General features: G+C 39.8%; 1 protein-coding gene across 1 annotated transcript; it reads right to left on the bottom strand.

Annotated features, from left to right (window-relative positions):
- Positions 1 to 5,197: 5,197 nt before the first annotated feature.
- tmem175 (transmembrane protein 175) lies at positions 5,198 to 10,509 on the bottom strand (the record flags this gene model as incomplete). Its single annotated transcript, XM_079222965.1, has 10 exons — positions 5,198 to 5,873; positions 6,210 to 6,345; positions 7,073 to 7,151; positions 7,868 to 8,032; positions 8,150 to 8,233; positions 8,328 to 8,363; positions 9,159 to 9,210; positions 9,316 to 9,413; positions 9,558 to 9,596; positions 10,291 to 10,509. 10 exons carry the CDS (start codon positions 10,507 to 10,509, stop codon positions 5,198 to 5,200), a joined length of 1,584 nt encoding a protein of 527 aa, XP_079079091.1.
- Between the last annotated feature and the right edge of the window lie 8,204 nt (positions 10,510 to 18,713).

An 18,713-nucleotide genomic window follows, 5' to 3' on the forward strand; every position in this document is an offset into this window, starting at 1 on the left:
GACTGGAGCTACCGCAAACCAGACTGTTGAGGTTTGTCTCTCTGGGGGCGAAGCAAGGATGCAGCACAGCGGGGTCGTCCCAACACTGTAGACACTGTTTTCTATACTATGCTTCTATTTAACGGTCCTAACCTCACTGCATCATGAAACGTGTAGCATGTACGCGAGTCCTGTGTTGGGCTTCTGCTCAACAAAGCCATGTTCATGTTTATTCTCCTCTTCCACAGCGTGGAGCTTTTTAGCTTTTAGGCTTCTGTCTGAATCTAAAATAACTGGCACAAGTCGGCGCAGGTCGACTGTAGGCATGTAAACTAGAGCGTCGGCACTCGAGTTGATGTATTGTACAGAAATATACTGAACATATTTAGCTGAGCAAATACTTAATATAACTACTTGTGTGAGCTACTGGGGCTGCTATGAGAAATGATATGCAAAAATAGAGACGTAACTCCTTTGTAGTTTGCCTTTAGCATGAACACTTTAGATTTTTACGAGGTTAGGGATGTAGACGTGAGGCCGCTGGTGAAGAGCGTGTTGCTGCTGGACTTCAAGAATCTAAAGGAATACTTTGACTTTTGGAAAAGATGCTTCTTCTTGCCGGGAGTTAGTTCAGAGGATGGATGGGAGGGGGAAAGCGTAAAGATTTGGAATCTCAAAAACCAAATCTTTATTTTAATACATATTTTATATTTCTCACCTGGTACCGCTGTCCTTTCCGTCTGGGATTGATAAATCCCGGTAAAATGACGTAACTCCGGTAATTCAGGGACGTAAATGTCTCTTATCGTCCATTCTTCTCGACAGTTGAATTATTTGCGCAACATCAATGACAGGTAATCGGTTGTGGAGGAAAATGAATGTGGCGGTCGAGCTTAAAGCTACAATTGCGTAAAAAACTCCAACATATTTCTTTTAAATCACAAGGGAGAGGGTAATTCAGGGGAAATGTAATAATTCCAAGATTAAAATTGTTAATTATTGAGGGAAGAAAACCCAATATTCACTGAGATTAAAGTAGCGTATATACAAAAACATATATAAACAAATTTGTTTTTATGTAATAATAATATATATTCTTTTAGTTTATAAAGTCCTACATCTGAAGAATTTGATTTATTATGAGATTATGAAGAAAACAAATTATGAAATTAATATTTTTGTTAGTTCTTTTCTGAATATAACTCGTTAATATATTTATTGTTTTACCTGCAATGACACTACCATGCCGTCGTGGAAAGTTAGTTTTTTTTCTAGAGAAGTCCTCGACCAAAGAAATTCTTAGTTGACTAACATGTTGTCGACTAATCGATGAGTCGATTTAATCGACAGATCTGTAAAAGAATCGTGCAGAAGCAGCACTTTAAATCTTTAATATTTGCCAGAAATGTGCTCATACGTTTCTTGGTTAAAAGTCAGTCTGCATGGATAAAAAGCAGCGCTAGTTTTTTACATTGTTGTTTGTATTCGGCTGAACCAAACAAGATGTTAAAGAACCTCACGTACAAACACGATCCAACTCTCAGACAGAGGAACACATTTCCCAAAATGGTGAACTATTCCTTTAAAACGAAAAGAAGACTGCTTCCTTCATCAAGTTAACCAATGATTTCAGTTGCACTGTAGCGGTTAGACGGTCAAACTACTCCAAAGGTTCCCGCATCCTCTGACTCGATGTTTGTGAAACTGTTTAAGAGAGAGAAATCTTGCTATTTTAAAGTCTTCTTATGCGTCACTGTTAAATTATTATGTTTTGAATGTAGTTTGCTTTATGAGTTGTTATCAACGTGTTCCAGCCTATATACATATATACACTGTGCAATGTGTGCACAGTGTAGTACAAGTATCTGATGGGCGGCAGTTCTATGAGCAATATCGTATGCAAGTTGCCGTTGTGAATCCTCAGAATGTGGAAACCCCCTTGTGGCAGTCATGGTTAATCACATGATCACCGCCGGTGTGACGGAGATTATATCGGCGTTACGAGGCAGCGGACCGGGGGCGTTTACCAAAGCACTGACTAACTAACACTGATCTCCTTCTGTTGTTGCACCGAGCGCCGGGGCCCAGACCCCTCACGCGTTGGACGAAGACAATGTTATCATTTATTTGTCCGGTTTGTTCTCCATGTTTTCCTCGTAGACGTATATTTTTAGTTTTTTTTTTTTTTGCTGGGTGGATTTCTGGGACCAGCTGTATTGCACTGTATGATCTATAACTACACAACAAACACACATACATATACAGTTGTTTTATGTGTAGTCTTAAGTGTGCCACTGGAATAATTCAGCTGTTATTGGCGGATGAATCACTGTCAATGAACACATTAAAACACTTTGTGTGGTTTAACAAGTTTACATTTAAATTATTCCAAAACATGGACAATTATCTAAAGTCGTTGTGATTCAAACTTAAGAAACATTTGACTATTTAACTGGTAATTATTTTTCTGCTTTCATTCTTTAATTTTCATGTATTGAACACTACATTTAATTTAAATGTTTACACTCGAGGAGGTTTTGATGGATAAATGACTCGATTAACAGATTATTGATGTCCACTTATTGTTTCAGCTCGAGTGAAAAGATAAAAATGCAAACAGGAGAACAAAAGTATTATTTGACGTAGTTTGAAAATACGTCTAAATGTATTTTTTTCTAAATGGACAATATTAATTATGAATTATAAATATTATTAGTATTTATGATTAATAATTATTAAGAAGTGTATTATTCCATTGGCCCACTTGAGACTCCACAGATTTACAGAAATAGATCAAAGTTGTTGTGGACTAATTTATATTTGTACTCGTTGTGAAGGTAAAACACGTCGACAGGAAAGAAATGTTTTATTTGCAAATGTCAGATGTTTGGTCGCTTGTCTTTTTAATTTATCATTTTGTGTATATTTGATTTGCTTTGAGCAGAAATGTTTTCCAATGAAAATCGATAGCTTTTGGAGTGAATAAGACGCCGAGTGATACTGAGGAAGTATTTTGTTATTAAAGGGGCAGTACAGATCATGTATAAACCACATATTAATATCTTCTAGGGATATTGTGAAGCCGTTTACTGTACGGAGGTGAATAAAGTTTTCTTTTCTTTAAAATCGTGTCTACTCTTCCTGTTCACGACGTTTCCTAATGACGAGACGGAGGATTCACGTTCACATTGAAGGAACAACTTCAGATTTATTCACCAAACAAAGCTGCAGTTTTGATTTGACATGAAAAATGTATCGATAAATAAAAAAAAGATGTGAAAGATAAATGCGGCGTTACAAAACAGACAACAACTAAACGAGTGTGACTCTTCTGGCCTCAACAAGACGGTTTGTGAGTTATGAGAATTGTGTGTCAACGCTAAATGTCTCATAATGGGGAACATATGGGTTAAATAATACATATTACAAATGTGTTATACTTGGTGTTTTTTCTTTCCTTTTCAAATCAACCAAAGCCGATTACAGATCAGTAGATACAAATAATAATAATAATGCATTTGCTTCTAAATGAAGCTGCTGTTAACTGATACAACAGAATAAAAATGTGACAAACAATATTTTTTTTAAATGCCAGCAAATATGTCTTTTGTGCAACCTTCTCTATCACCTGACAGGTTTCCATTAAAGTGCGTCTCAGATTGGAACACACACACACACACACACACACACACACACACACACACACACACACACACACACACACACACACACACACACTTGGGAATTTAACAACAGTGGAGAAATGGACTTCCCCTGATTTTACAAACCTCTCCATAGAAATATATATAAAACAATAAAATGATCCATTCGGATTTTAATATTATGTAATAACAGTAAGTTGACGTTACTTTTTAAAAGACTGGAATCATTATCACTGAAACTAAAATCAACAGCCATGCACAATCTGCCCTCTTTCTACTTTTAAACATTACATTTTGGTGATAATTCAAATGCAGTGGTCCCATTAAAAGATAACGGTAGAAATAGAAAACAAAGCATTGTGACATAAATAGGTTAAGATCACATTACAGTGACGATGCACCAAAAGAATTACTGAGGGAAAAATGTGTAAAAAACATCTTCCAGATCTGATCTGAATTGTTTCCTCTCCTTTGGTTACAGGTGAAAACATGTTTTGCCAGATTAATCTTTCCCAGTTGTAATACTTATTTCGGCCACAAGAGGTTGAAACCCACCACTAATGTTCTGAACGCTTCCAGGTCAGTTTACATTTCACACAGTGACTTTATTGAGTTTTAGCAAGTTACCATAGTAAACCAAGTTTAGCCTCTTGTGGCCAAAATGTGAATTACAATAATAAAAGTTCACCTCCCAAAACCTGTTTCACAGATGAACTAAATGTTTTTTAGGAACATAGAAAGATTATCCTTGAACCTGTGAAACAATTTAGACACTCAGACTCCCCATCTCTCTCTCTCAGGGCGATCTGAAGGACGTATCTGAATCAAAATATTTAAAAACAGTGCAAGCTGCAATTTAATGGCCGTACCCGTTTGCTATAATGTTTTTAAAGTGCAACGCTACAGACTTGAACCCTGTCAGTCTGAAAGGAGACAAGCTTGAGGCAACCAAACCTTCCTCCTCATACACAAAGTATTTAAATACTTCGGCTCGAGTATTTCCTTTTCTGCAACATGTCTGAACATCTTAAGCAAATAAAGGCAGAATGAAAACCAAACCAGCTGGACGGACCGTCATCTCACACAGAAACTGAACTGTTTTTCTTTTTAGATTTTTTTTAAAGCCTGTTTTTCCTGTTAAAATAATCTGCTAACTGACGAGCTAACTCACAGGAATCAAAGCCACACCTGAAAACAGGAAATAGTTCAAATTGTTGCTACTTCCTGACATGCGAGTAAAGTGGGTCATTTCAACCCTTTGAGTGCCTGAAGATGATTGTTGATTATTTGCTAATCAAAAGTATATTCAAGTTGTCGTTTTTAAGTATAAATGAATGAATGGACGGGCGGTGGCTGTCGGTGTGCTGCTCTCTCTACTCTCTGTCCCGTACTTCGCCCTCAGCATGTGAAGTCTCCACCGATTGATCTGCTCTTCTTCTTCACGTGATTCCTAATCCCGTCGCTGACGGTAACTCTTTCTGGAGGCCGAGCGTTTTAGCAGCAACGCCTCGCCGCTCTGTCGCTTTGCTTCCGTCGCCGCGTCCCGCTCCAGCTAGCTAGGTGAGCAAAGCGTTGAACGGCACTCTGGTCTCGTCGTCGTCGGCCTCCTCCACGGCGCCCCTCTGGTCGGGCCGGTCGGGACAGAAGACCGGCCGGAGCAACGCGAGCCCGACGCGCACAAACAGCCTCAACACCAGAAAGGCGAACGGCACCGTGATCTCCATCAGGTGGAAGATCGGAGCACTGAATTTACTCAAAATGCACGTCAGGAAAAATGTGACCAGAGCCACGCAGGGGTACAGGGACAGCTTGGCGAGCATGAATATGTGCTCGCGACCGCCGTAGCGCACGTACGGGTGCAGCGTTTCCTGCTCGTTGTGCAGCGCCACCACCCAGATGGTGAACTGGAAGATGCCGGCGAAGAAAATGATCACGCAGCTGATCTGGATGGCCTCCAGCTCGTTGCGGGAGTCGGGCGGGAATTCGTGCGTCAGCTGGTAGGCCAGAGGCAGACCGCCGACGAACGCCAGGGAGAAGGTGTTCAGCAGGCCCATGAAGCGCGTCGTCTTGGTGACGTGGAGGAAGAGCGAGTGGTGCACGAACCAGAGGAGGCCGACGGTGGCGAAGGAACCGAAGTAGGCGAGGTACTCCGGGCCGTAGGCCTGCAGAGCCGCCACCAGGCTGCCGCCGAACTGCCTCTGCACGACGGCCGGGTCGGGGACGTTGTCCTCGCTAGCGGGAAGGAGCCGGAGAGGAGAGGGGTTTTATTTAAAGCACACTATTACATGTGTTAAATTAAGTTTGGATTTATTGTATTTGTACGAAGCTAATCAGGTGTTTTGACCTTCTGACTATTTCTAAGCAGCTATAAAAATGAGTGTATGTATGTATGTATATATATATACTCATTTTATACAGTAAATGCAACATGTGCAGAAGATGCATATGAAGCCCAAGGTTTTCTTTATAAGGCAACATGAATAATAGTGATCGTGGGATCTCCTGCACAGCTTTGTGTTTTTAGTCTCACCTGCGGTTGTACTGTCAAGGAAATAAAGTGAAACGCACCAAATGTCCAGGATGAGAAGCGTCGCTACGATGGCAAACACTCCGTCGCTGAAGGCCTCCACCCGGTCCTTGCTGAGGGGCTCGTTGGGCAGGTGGGTGTAAAACAACATGGAGTCTGGACTCTCCTGCACTGGACCTGAAGTGGACAAGATGTGGTTTGAAAATGTGACGCACAATGTGGTGAGCAGGGTCGTCCTTCAATCAGAGGATCGGCGGTTCGGTCCCCGGCTCCGCTAGCCCATGTCAATGTGTCCTTGAGCAAGACACTTAACCCTAAATGTCTCCCGTAGCTGCGCCTACGGTGTAAGAATGATTGATAATCCTGATGTGGCACCTTGCATGGTGCTCCTATCATCAGTGGGTGAATGATGTCATGTAGTGCTAAAGCGCTTTGAGTGGTCGGAAGACTAGAAAGGCGCTATACAAGTACGGGTCCATTTACCATTTACATGGAGCTGAAGAGCCGATGCGTTGTCTTTAAAGCTGCAGTCTCTCTACTGACCACCAGGGGGCAACTCAGTAAACATGAGTTTATGTCTCAATCTCTAGTTTCAAGTCTTCTTCAATACAGCATGATGTTCATTTAGTAAATGGTGGTCCATTGAGAGTCAAACAGACCATAAAGCAGGGGATGCTTTAGGGGCGGGGCTTACTGTGATTACCAGGTCGCTGAGTCACTCCTCCGTTCATTGGTTGCTAAAAAAAAAAAGCCAAGATGGTCACGGCCTGATCGCCAAACTCAAGGCTTCAAAACATCGGCCCACAAACCAACGGGTGACGTCACCATGACTACGCCCACTTCTTATTGACAGTCCATATTTCATACGTTTCCCCGACACGTCGGCCTAAAATCTGGTTCTCACCGATCGCTTTGCTGCGACACCACTTCAACAACTGGGAGATGTACGGCAGGAAGATGACGATCGCCAGCAGCACGTAGGACTGAGAGAGGAAATAAAGAGATTTACATCGTTAATCAAAGAATTATCAGGGTTCACACACATTTTGACCAAAGACTTTTCCAAGACTTTAAACCAAATTTCCATGACCAAACAATTTTGTGAAAAAGTGAGTAAATGTAGTACTTAAACTAACAATGAGAATACAAACCATACAGTAAACCTTAAATGACACAAATGAATGAGACAATAGTTTGATTAAAGGAATAAACATTTATATAGATGCCTGTATGTATGCCTGCTTATATTTTCAGCGTCTTTCTTTTAAAAGCATATTCATTATTTCAAACTCAGGGTAAATGAACGACATGAACATCTAAATATAACACATTTACATGACTTTTCCAGGCCTGGAAATAACCATTTTAAAATGCCATGACTGTTCCAGGTTTTCCATGAGAGTATGAACCCTGATTATTCATCTTTAATAAAAGACTGAAAACATAACACAAACAGAGGCCTCAAAGCAGACGACGTCAAACCGTCCAATCGTCTTTAAACTTTAAACCTGCCTCTGACAACCAGGTTACTCTTTAACGCTGTCCAAAAATATCACTTCCTTATTTGATCCTTTTGGACATTCGTGTGAAATTGTCAGAATTTGCATCGTCATCAATTTGTGAGTTGTGTTTTGTGAGATCGCAGACCACCAAAAAAACAAATCTGGATCGGTTCGTTTGAATGAATCGTCCAACATACCAGCTGGAAGAAGATGAAGGAGAAGATGCTGGCGAAGAAGCACATGAGGGGAACCCGCATGATGACTTTGAGGATGTGGTGCTTGTAGAAGGTTTGGTTCTCGGAGATCTGGATCTGCTCGTCGAGCAGGAAGGGACGGCTGAAGGCGTACAACACGATCACCGACTGCGGAAACAAGGCGTGGCACCGAAGTTCAGTACTTCCACTCGAAGAAGAAAGAGAAGCGACAATAGAAGCGACTTCCAGGTGTGTGACTGGTATCAAACAGGTGGACCGGCTCACCTGGAGGACGCCCATCACCATCACGCAGCCGCAGAAGAGTAGGATCCCGAGGATGTTCTCGGGGAAGGCCGCCATCAGAGAGAACTGCGGAGACAAGAGAGCTCCAATGACGTCGGCCGGACGGACGTTTATTTTGTGTAAACTGTGCGCGACTGATCCGATAACGTTAAAAACTCACGGTGTACGGGAGAAAGGTGATCAGCATCATGCAGGCCTGCAGAAGAAGCGGAAGCAGAGCGTCACACGAGGAAGAAGGAAACGCTCAAAGCTAGGTTTCATTCACAAGTAAAATACTTAAAGTCAGAGCTGAACCCGATGCCGTTTCTTTACAAAGTCTTTCTCTTGAAGATTTGAATGTCTTTCCTTACATTTCACCATAAATATAATGGGAATGTTTTTGTTTTGTTATTGTGGTTGTATAACTGGAATTTGTGATGCTTCTTTAATACAGGTTGCAAACATCGCATTGTGTTTGAAAGGCGGAACGCCAATAATTATGGATTGAAGCAGAATGTGTCGTTAGATATAATATATTATATACATTTTTTATAAATGTGGACTTTGCATAATACTAATAATATTAGTGTAGCCGGATCTTTATAACTGTGCATAAATAATAAAAAACAAACGTTGTGTAGCATTCAAAAGGTGATTTATAGTTTGAATGCACTGTACGGTATGATTCTATTTTAAGTTCAACAGCACTGAAAATGAGACTATTTTTCACTGAGCAGGAACATTGAAATGATGTATTAAATCTGATTTAATTGTGCAGGAAATCAGTTACTGATTTGTACAGATTTATGCAAAACATACTGCATGACCTTCAAAAACAACAAGCTAACCAAATTATATCAAGTGTGAATCAGAGAGAAGATAAATGAACTTCACAGGGACGAGACTGAACAATGTTCCATCACATACAAGATTGTTACTGGGAGGAAGAATTCAATCAACACATTTTTTGTTTTTTTAAGATGCTGTGTTATTAAAACACAGCGATACTCACGAGGTTCAGCAGCGCGAGGCAATCGTCTATACGCACAATGACTTGAAATAACCTGAGAAATTCAACACAGAGAATAAGCATGTGGTGACTTACTATATAATACATAATAATAATAATAATAATAATAATAATAGCAGTGGTAATATGAATAACTCGCCTGATATGAGCACCCCATGCAACAGTCACAATCAGGAACGTCATTAAGTAAACAGCTATCTTTGTTGTGAGCAGAAGCTGAACGCTCTCCCTCAACTCCTGCAGACACACACATTTATAACACGTTTATAACACATTTATAACACGTGTATAACACGTCTCCTGTTATTGTCACATCAAAAACTTTTTATAGCTCTCGTGAGATTTATAGGATTAAAATAATGACGTTCTGTCAGTTTTTACCTCATTATTCTCCATCTTCGTGTGGGCGACGGGTAATATCTGTGAATAAAAGGAAGACAGGTGATACTAAACATCTGGAGAAACAAATCTGACTTCAAACTGACCAGTGAGTCTGTTCTCTGTTTGTTAAAGGGAAAGTACACCCCAAAATCACATCTCATCTTTTGACTGTTTATTGCTATTCATCAATCTAGATGGTTAGAGCCTTCTGCCTCCTCTCTGATATAAGGGGACTATATTCCCCCACTGGCTGTCATTTAAATCCCCAGGAAAATGTGTCCCTGTTCCACACTGTTAAAATACACTTGCCACTTTGACAATACACTTGTTTTAAAGTACTGTTATTTGTTTGTTTACCATGTTTCTATTGTACATGTTATCTATTTTTAAATGATGTCTTATGTTATTGGACTGTTTTTTGTTTATTGATATTTATCGTTCACCAAGTCAAATTCATTGTATGTGCAACGCACGTGGCATTAAATGGTTCTGACTGGCTGCTCAAATTAAAATACTTGTGTCTCTTTTTGATTCCTACAAGTGAACCAACCCATGAACCAGGTGTCTTTTAAATGCAATACAAAGTGTATTTAATACAAAAAAGTGAAACAGAAGTATTAAGCAGTATAATTTGAATAGTACTAGGGTTTGTTTCCCACTCCACTTCTGCATGATACATTTCCTGAACTCGAGGAGTAATCACGTGATCGATCAGGTGATCAAGGTCTCTCACCATGACGGTGGCGATGATGGAGATGAGCGCGTCGCTGTAGGCCAGCAGTCTGTGGGAGGACTGGGTGCCGCTGTGGCCCTCCCGGTCGGACGGGGTGACGCTGCCCAGGAACGAGGAGGAGGAGGCTGCGTGGCTCCTCGCGCCCATCTTCCTCTCCTCCTCCTCCTCCTCCTCCTCGATGTGGTGCTCAATGATTTCGCTGTCGACGTTTTCCTCCATCGTGGGCCGGGAGCTGGAGGGGCCGGGACTGTTTGCAAACAACCCAGCGACAGCTGACTTCCAGGAGGCGGGGGAACCGGAAGCAGCTGCCCGGTTTGTTTTTCCGGGGTTTTTTTGTTTAGTTTTTTTCACGTGGATATTCATTTTTGTATGTGAAGTATTCATTGTGTGTGTCTAAAGGTACCCTGTAGGAGGTTTGTTGAATTTCTAGACATAATAAGGCTGCATGGCGTTTTAAAAACAAAAACACATATCACGTGATCATTCGCAGACACTGGGCAGGAAGTAGATACCCAGCAAACAGGCAAAAACACTCTTACAACCTTATAAAAAACCTTAAAACTTGAGCAAAAGAAAGATAGATAGATAGATAGATAGATAGATAGATAGATAGATAGATAGATACTTTATTAATCCTGCAAGGGGACATTTTTTATACATACGGGTAAGCAATAAAATAGAAAAAATAGTATGATTGATTTTTACTTCATCAAATACCGCAAAGTAAAGCAATATTACATAGAAAAATGCATAATATATTTTAAAAAATAGAAGAGAATAATATTGAATGAACTAACAAAACAATAGTGCAACGGTGTATGTACTTTCCATATGTAGTAACATAATATGTAATATAGTAATAATACATTTAAATAAATGTAGTAAATATATTCAGTCCATCGGCACGTAAGAGGGAGAAGATAAAGATGAAGAATACAACACTGAAGAAGAAGATGAAGAGACTTCAGCTGAAAACAAAATTAGACCTGTTCAATTCAAGTTGTAAGAAAGCAACGCCGATTAATGCGAGATCTGTTTATAGTCTCAGCAGAACATCTGCCTCACGCAAAAATAATAAACCAGTTAATTCAAAACCAGTTCATTTCACCGGACAGCATCGCAGGGACACGCTGTGTTCACAGTGGTGCGAAACGTCAGATATTATAGTGTAGTTTTTGAACGACACAACCTGGCATAGTTTATTGCTAAAATCTGTTACTGAAAACTGAAAAAATATATTATTTTTAAAAGTTCAACAACAAAACTTAATTTTTCAGGTTCAAATCTTTTTTCAAATGAACAAAACATATGACCTGGATTTAGCTCCATAGACTATCTCATGAGACACATTGGTGGTAATATTGTATTCAACACTATATGAATGAATGAATACTAAAGATGAAAGGAAGAGGAGCAACACATTAGTGCTGAGTGAAGTGATACTCCATCCTGCCACTGGGAGGCAGTAGAGGTGTTTGTGGACATGAACTTTTTGAACAAATGGACTTTTGGAGAGTGACAGGGTTCATACACATTTTGACCAATGGATTTCCATGACTTTTCCATGACTTTAAAGCAAATTTCCATGACCAAACATTTTGTGAAATCTTGGTGTATACATAAAAAAAGTGAGAACATTTAGTATTTATGTGAGCTTCAAAATGAATAAACGTTACTTTCCCAAGATTCTCAGCGGTACGCAGTAAATTACTGTGAAAAGAAACACTTGACGTTAGGATCATGGAAGCAAGCGTTTTGACTCCCAGAATGTGTTGCTTTTACAGCATTATACAGTATTAGCACAATACAGTAGGTTACTGTTAGAACTTCACTGTAAATTAACATCAACATGTTACAGGTGATATTTATACACTATGTAGTGGCCATTTGTCCGATTAAATCAAAGAAAACAAACGATCAAAAGGCCACTGAATTAAAGTGGCTGTGAGGAAGTTTTATCTGGTTCTGAGCCAGTCTCAGTGTAGTCCTGGTCCTCTACAGACCTCAGTGTAGTCCTGGTCCTCTATAGACCTCAGTGTAGTCCTGGTCCTCTACAGACCTCAGTGTAGTCCTGGTCCTCTATAGACCTCAGTGTAGTCCTGGTCCTCTATAGACCTCAGTGTAGTCCTGGTCCTCTACAGACCTCAGTGTAGTCCTGGTCCTCTATAGACCTCAGTGTAGTCCTGGTCCTCTACAGACCTCAGTGTAGTCCTGGTCCTCTACAGACCTCAGTGTAGTCCTGGTCCTCTACAGACCTCAGTGTAGTCCTGGTCCTCTACAGACCTCAGTCTAGTCCTGGTCCTCTATAGACCTCAGTATAGTCCTGGTCCTCTATAGACCTCAGTATAGTCCTGGTCCTCTATAGACCTCAGTGTAGTCCTGGTCCTCTGTAGACCTCAGTGTAGTCCTGGTCCTCTATAGACCTCAGTGTAGTCCTGGTCCTCTATAGACCTCAGTATAGTCCTGGTCCTCTATAGACCTCAGTGTAGTCCTGGTCCTCTGTAGACCTCAGTGTAGTCCTGGTCCTCTATAGACCTCAGTGTAGTCCTGGTCCTCTATAGACCTCAGTGTAGTCCTCGTCCTCTATAGACCACCATCAGTAAACGGACCATCAAAGAGAAGATGGTCTGTTTCTATAGAGTTCTTCTTAACTCGTTTAGCCCCCCAGCCATTTTTCTCAAAGATTCCAAATGGTTTGCATACCCATCTAAATACAGAATATCACCTCAACCACAAGGGCTATTTGAACAATTTCAAGAGGTATAATATACAGAAAACAATTGTGAGGCCAGTTAAGAGGTTCATATAGCAGTATATGTGTTACTGGTTTATTGGTTGATGATAGAACACAGGAAAGAAAAGGATTTTTTTTTACTTCCAGGATGTATTTTCTCTTTTTAGTAATGCATATCATCCATTGTTTCTACTATAAAATAGTACTATGTGTTATCAGTATCTCTGCACAGTTTGACGTTGATGAAGTGAAGTTAAATATTAGTAATTCATTTAGTGCAGATTTCGTGAACCGTAGGTTTAGGTCTGCTGAAAGCAAAGATCCCCTTACTTTCTTCCCGGACCTTGGACTCCTCTGGCTCCACAACAGAGGGGCTCTGCTCAAGCAGATGCACCAATACATACCAAGCAAGTCGTTTAATCCATATGTAAGTAATATTTCAGTTTTTGGCCTGAAAAGAAAATCTACGTGGTTGATATCCTGCTGAGGCTTTGTCTGACAGTGGTTTTGACGCAATTGACGGAATCCGTAGGTCGTAAGCGTTCCAGAAAGGTGCGGCAATCATGTGTGGCATCAAGCTAGAGATATAAAAAATTATATTTTCATAACTTGGGGAGCTTTCATCACTTTTGCGTCCTTCGAGTAATATTTATGGTTTATGTTAATATTTATGGTTGAATTGTGTTATAAACATGTAAAATGGACTTATATGCTCTTGTAAGGCCAGGCTTTGCATTTTTTTTTGCTATGTCACATCAGTGGCTTTGGTATCGAGTCATGGGAGTACGAGGACTTGGAGAGTGAGAAAGAGCTCCTGATGAAGAATTCTGCCCCCATTTGGATCTGGCTCCGTGGACAGACCCAGATCCAGCAGAGACCAGTCCACCATGGACAGACCCAGATCCAGCAGAGACCAGTCCACCATGGACAGACCCAGATCCAGCAGAGACCAGTCCACCATGGACAGACCCAGATCCAGCAGAACCTGCAGTCAGAGCTCCAGAGGGAGGAGGAGAGCTTACTGTAGAAGAAATTGGATCTCCTACATTGTACGTACACTGTCTGCAGACAATAAATAGAGTAAATTCAGACAAATATATATATATATATATATATATATATATATATATATATATATATATATATATATATATATATATATTATTCTTCTATCTTGACTCCCTCTGACCTGGGTGATCTCTTTATGCATGGCATTTTAAAGCCAAAACGTTGCCAAGGGTTACAACCATGAAAAGCACATTTCAATTTGATGTGGGTGGTGTTTTGGTGAACTTTCATATGCCTTACAAAGGCATATTTAGTAACACATAAAAATAAGCAAGACTGCTGCCTTGTCTCCCTTGTTATTTTTTTATTTACCTGTTCCTAATAGTATACAGTATTTAGATGTTAACTAAGCTAAGAACAGCTAACGACTTAGCTAGCTAACGTGCATGCCGACCACATGGAGAAACATATGCTAACCTAGTTAGTCCACATTTTTGCACAATTGCACATCCGTATAACAAATAAAGCACTTTTAGTCAACCAAATATGTTACAATTGATTTAAACAATCTGAAAACACTGTAAACGACAAAGACTTTTAACTTTTTAACTCTAAAAATACCATCATTTAATAAATGAACATGCAAATCAAATGGCTATTGAATCTGAAGCTCTGAATTAATTCACTGGGATTTTCTTTTTAAGGTCCAAGAATTTAAATGGAATAGTCTGATAACTAGGCAGTTCAATTTTGGCTTTATTACTGTATCTTATCGAAACATTTGTGCATTTAATTTGGACAGTGCAACTGAATGCACCTCGGAGAAAAGCTTTTGTGTCAAACTTTAATTTAATATGCTCTTAAAATTATAATACATTTTTTATATTTAAAATATTAGAATAAAATTGGACTCCAGCTCACTTGAGCCCACACACATCTTGACCCGGTCTGTGTTACCCAGAAGGCCTGCGGTGTGTTTTAGCCGGTCAGAGGGAAGCGAGATAATGAGCCTTTACTTCAAACCCTATTACCCAGGAGGCTTTGCTGAGACCCGGCCCAACAACGCTTGGCCGCCGTACAGTTCGGTCTAACGGAGAATGAGAGACCCCCCTCTATTCCTCTCTTCGGCTGGCTACAAACATCTCCTCTGAGAAGATGAAAGTAATTAATTTGGCAAGGAAATGAACTTAATGAGATCACATTTTTAGAATCCTGATGAGACTGTTTTATGATGTGTGCAGGGCAGAGTTTAATGTTTTTGCTCTGTGATGTGTGAGCAAAAAAAAGAGAACAAAATAATACCCAACATTAGTATTTTATTGCATAAGGTGCATTACAGATTATCTGTTACGTTTATGTAGGAATATATATTTTTTTGGGTCTAGTGAAAGTTTAGTTGCGTCACTGGTTTCCTGTGGGTCTGGCGCCAGCGCTCTGGCTTACTGATTGGAGCTAAAGCTCCGTATGCCCTAGATAGTCCGCCTTTATCCCGAGCTAGTCGACGCAGAAGTCCCTCTTCATACATTTTATTCTGGATTTATGCTGCACACACTTGAGGAACATATACGGTCGGGACTTTTTCGTCAATCATTTGAGATCGTTGCAAAGTTTAAATCTCTCTGAGGAGCAAAGAGCTCATGTTAAGGTTCTCTCCATGAATTGAGACGCTACATCTGAGGACTCATTAAAACCCTCCCAAACAACACTGTTATTAGCATTATAAAAAGGCATTTTTTCTTTTCAATTATATTCGATACTTAAGGCGTGCTGCAGCGGTTTAGAAAGCAAAAATCCTTCCACTAAATATCCGGGCCTTTCTCCTCCCCGAGGGATAAGATGCGATCATCCGGAGGGTGAGGGCCAGCCGGTGAACGGGCCGTGGAAAGGGCAGCAGCAGCAGGGTAAGACAGGATCAGCCACAGAGGATGTTATCGTTAAAGAGCATCAGGGGGAAGGGTTTTAACGTCGCACAGAGCGACTGTGAGGCTGATGTCTCAAAGTTTTATGAATGCTAGAAGCATTTAAAGGTCCACTCACATGAAGCAGCATTTTCTTAATAAACACACACTCTGGAAAACAACAATGAGTTCACTTCAAAAAGAGATAAAAGCATGAGGAAGATTATGTCACCACCAGGACAAAGCCACTACAAAGGAAAGATTAAACCTGCAACGTGCATAATGTCCCCACATTGTTTATGCTCGTTGAACAGGTGTACTGATAAAGTTTTATTCAGTCGCAGAGTTTTTATTGCACGTACAGTTACGAGCGTAGTTGTCATGGTTCCCGTCACTGTACATCGCACCAAAACGTTATTAAAAAGTAGCGATAAAAGTCCCGATGACGCTGGAGCCTTAATATTGCGGAATTAACGACTCTTGAGTCTTACAACCTTCTCTGACTCTTACACGGAGCTCGTTTCAAAGTAGGAAATAAACTCCCACGGAGGTTCATGAGCGAAGCCGGCTTTTTTATTATTATCATGGACAGGAATATAACGAGATACCGCTAGATATAGGCGCTGCGCTTAAATGGCAGAGCCGGAGTTGATTGGCTGCTGACGACCTGACAGAATGAACGGCAGAGAGATAAACGTGATGAGGGCCAAAGAAAAGTTAAACAAAATGGCTTTTTGGAAAACATCAACCGATTCATCAATTACTAGATTGATAAGCCTACTTTTAATCATTGTCACATTTCTGTGATTCGTGTTTGTAATTAATGGAAACAAATTGGGCCACGGTGAGACTAATCAGCATCATTATCATCCGAGTGAAGCTTGATCTGAATTTTTATTCCAGACAATCTTATTATTATTATTATTATTATTATTATTACTACTACAATATGTGTGCGTGTCGCAGAACTAAATAACCACACAGGAATGATGGAGAATAATTCTTTGTTTACAGAAGAAACTGATGGGAAGCACAAATAATATCAATTACATTAATTTTGTATTAATTATGTAAATAAAAGGTAAGTTAAGAGTAATGCTAAGCTAAAGTATTTGCTAACAAAACCCACTAATAACAAGCGCGTTTTTTAATACTGAATGAATAAAGTTATGACAGTCGATTGTCAGTAAAGCACTTTTATTCATTAAACAAGTTTATTACTTTACTACTACGACAGAATTAAATGGCTAGATTCACATTTTTGGTGACTCTTGACCAACAGGCGATTAGCTTAGCTTAGTTTAGCATAAAGCTAACCGCTAATCTGCACGCAAACAGAAATGTAAGACGTGCACGGTGTAACTTTTCTTCAGTGAAGTCCTGGAACGAATTAGTTATCAGCGACATGTTTAGTCTGGGTGGACGTGCATCGATCAGGTCTACTGTTCGCCATGCATGCGTTATTGATTACAGTCATTGATCTTATTCTTTAGATCAGGAGTGAACTCTCTCAGCCTCCAGAGTGTCTGTGAGAAAACCCACAGATGTGTCAAGCCTCATCTCGCTTCACGGTCAAACGCCATTGAACCCCCTCGTCGTTTAAGAGGGAGGAAGAGGAGGGAGGAAGAGGAGGGAGGAGACGAGATGAAGCCGTGATGGGAAGTAATGAAGCACAAGACAGCTCACTGCATTTTTGTTTACCCTTTACAATTAGATCCTGTCTCTTCTTCTTGCTCGCTCACATTCACTCACCATCGAGGTGTGTGTGTGTGTGTGTGTGTGTGTGTGTGTGTGTGTGTGTGTCTGTGTGTGTGTGTCTGACGGTGATTGATAGTGGATGGGAAGTTGAAGGTAATGAGGCTTAGAAGAAGAGGAAGTGTAACAAATTGGTATTGATGGAGAAGAGGAGAAAGGAAAAAGAAAGATTTGTGATATTTTTCTACTTGTGATTAATAGAGGAAGTAACTTGTGTTACAGTGTTGCTTGTTAATTAGCTGCAATAAGGAATAGTTATTTGCCACGTTCTCTTCTGGACTTCTTATTTAAAACGTACAAAAGTAAGAAAAAAAGCGACTTAGAGGAAAATAATTTGGTTCGATTCCTCTCCGCTGCAGTGACGGAACGTACAAGTTTAATATGTTTTTTAAAGATGATTGTTAACGTCTTAAAACTCTGCACAAGTCCAGTCAAGAAAAACTACTTTTGATTCTTGACAAAATTGGGAATAATATTGACTTCCAGTAAGCTGGTAATGAGTTACAACGTTTCTGGAGCATCTTTAAAATAGTTTTCCATCTCTTTCTATTGACTTTATGTCATTTAGTGACCTTTTGATTATTGTTTCTGAGCTCTCGGTTATAATCCTCTGTGTTTTGGTACGTTATTGCTTTTAACTGTTTACTTTCTGTCAATCAAGTCAATTTTGTATTTTTTTTAGGACAGACATTGCCAAAATAAGACATACATTAATGAATAATGAATGTGTACTGTCTAAATATCAAAGTGAACAATTAAGAAATAGCAATGATCAAAACTAAAATAAATAAAACAAGGAAACTAATATTACTTTCATGTGTTCATTTCTTTTGTTTGTTTATTTATTTATTTTTTCAGTATTTCTCACTGTATTGGCTCGCCCTTAGTTTATTGATTTTTTTAATTATGTACATTTATTTAATTCAGTTTTAATTTATTTCATATTGTTCAATATGTTAGACATTTATTTGCAGAGGTTTATGTTTGTTTATTCGTGGATTTATCACAAGTTCCACTAGTTGTCACAA

The sequence above is a fragment of the Taurulus bubalis genome (assembly GCF_910589615.1).
Source record: "Taurulus bubalis genome assembly, chromosome: 8".
NCBI classification, from domain to species: Eukaryota; Metazoa; Chordata; class Actinopteri; order Perciformes; family Cottidae; genus Taurulus; species Taurulus bubalis.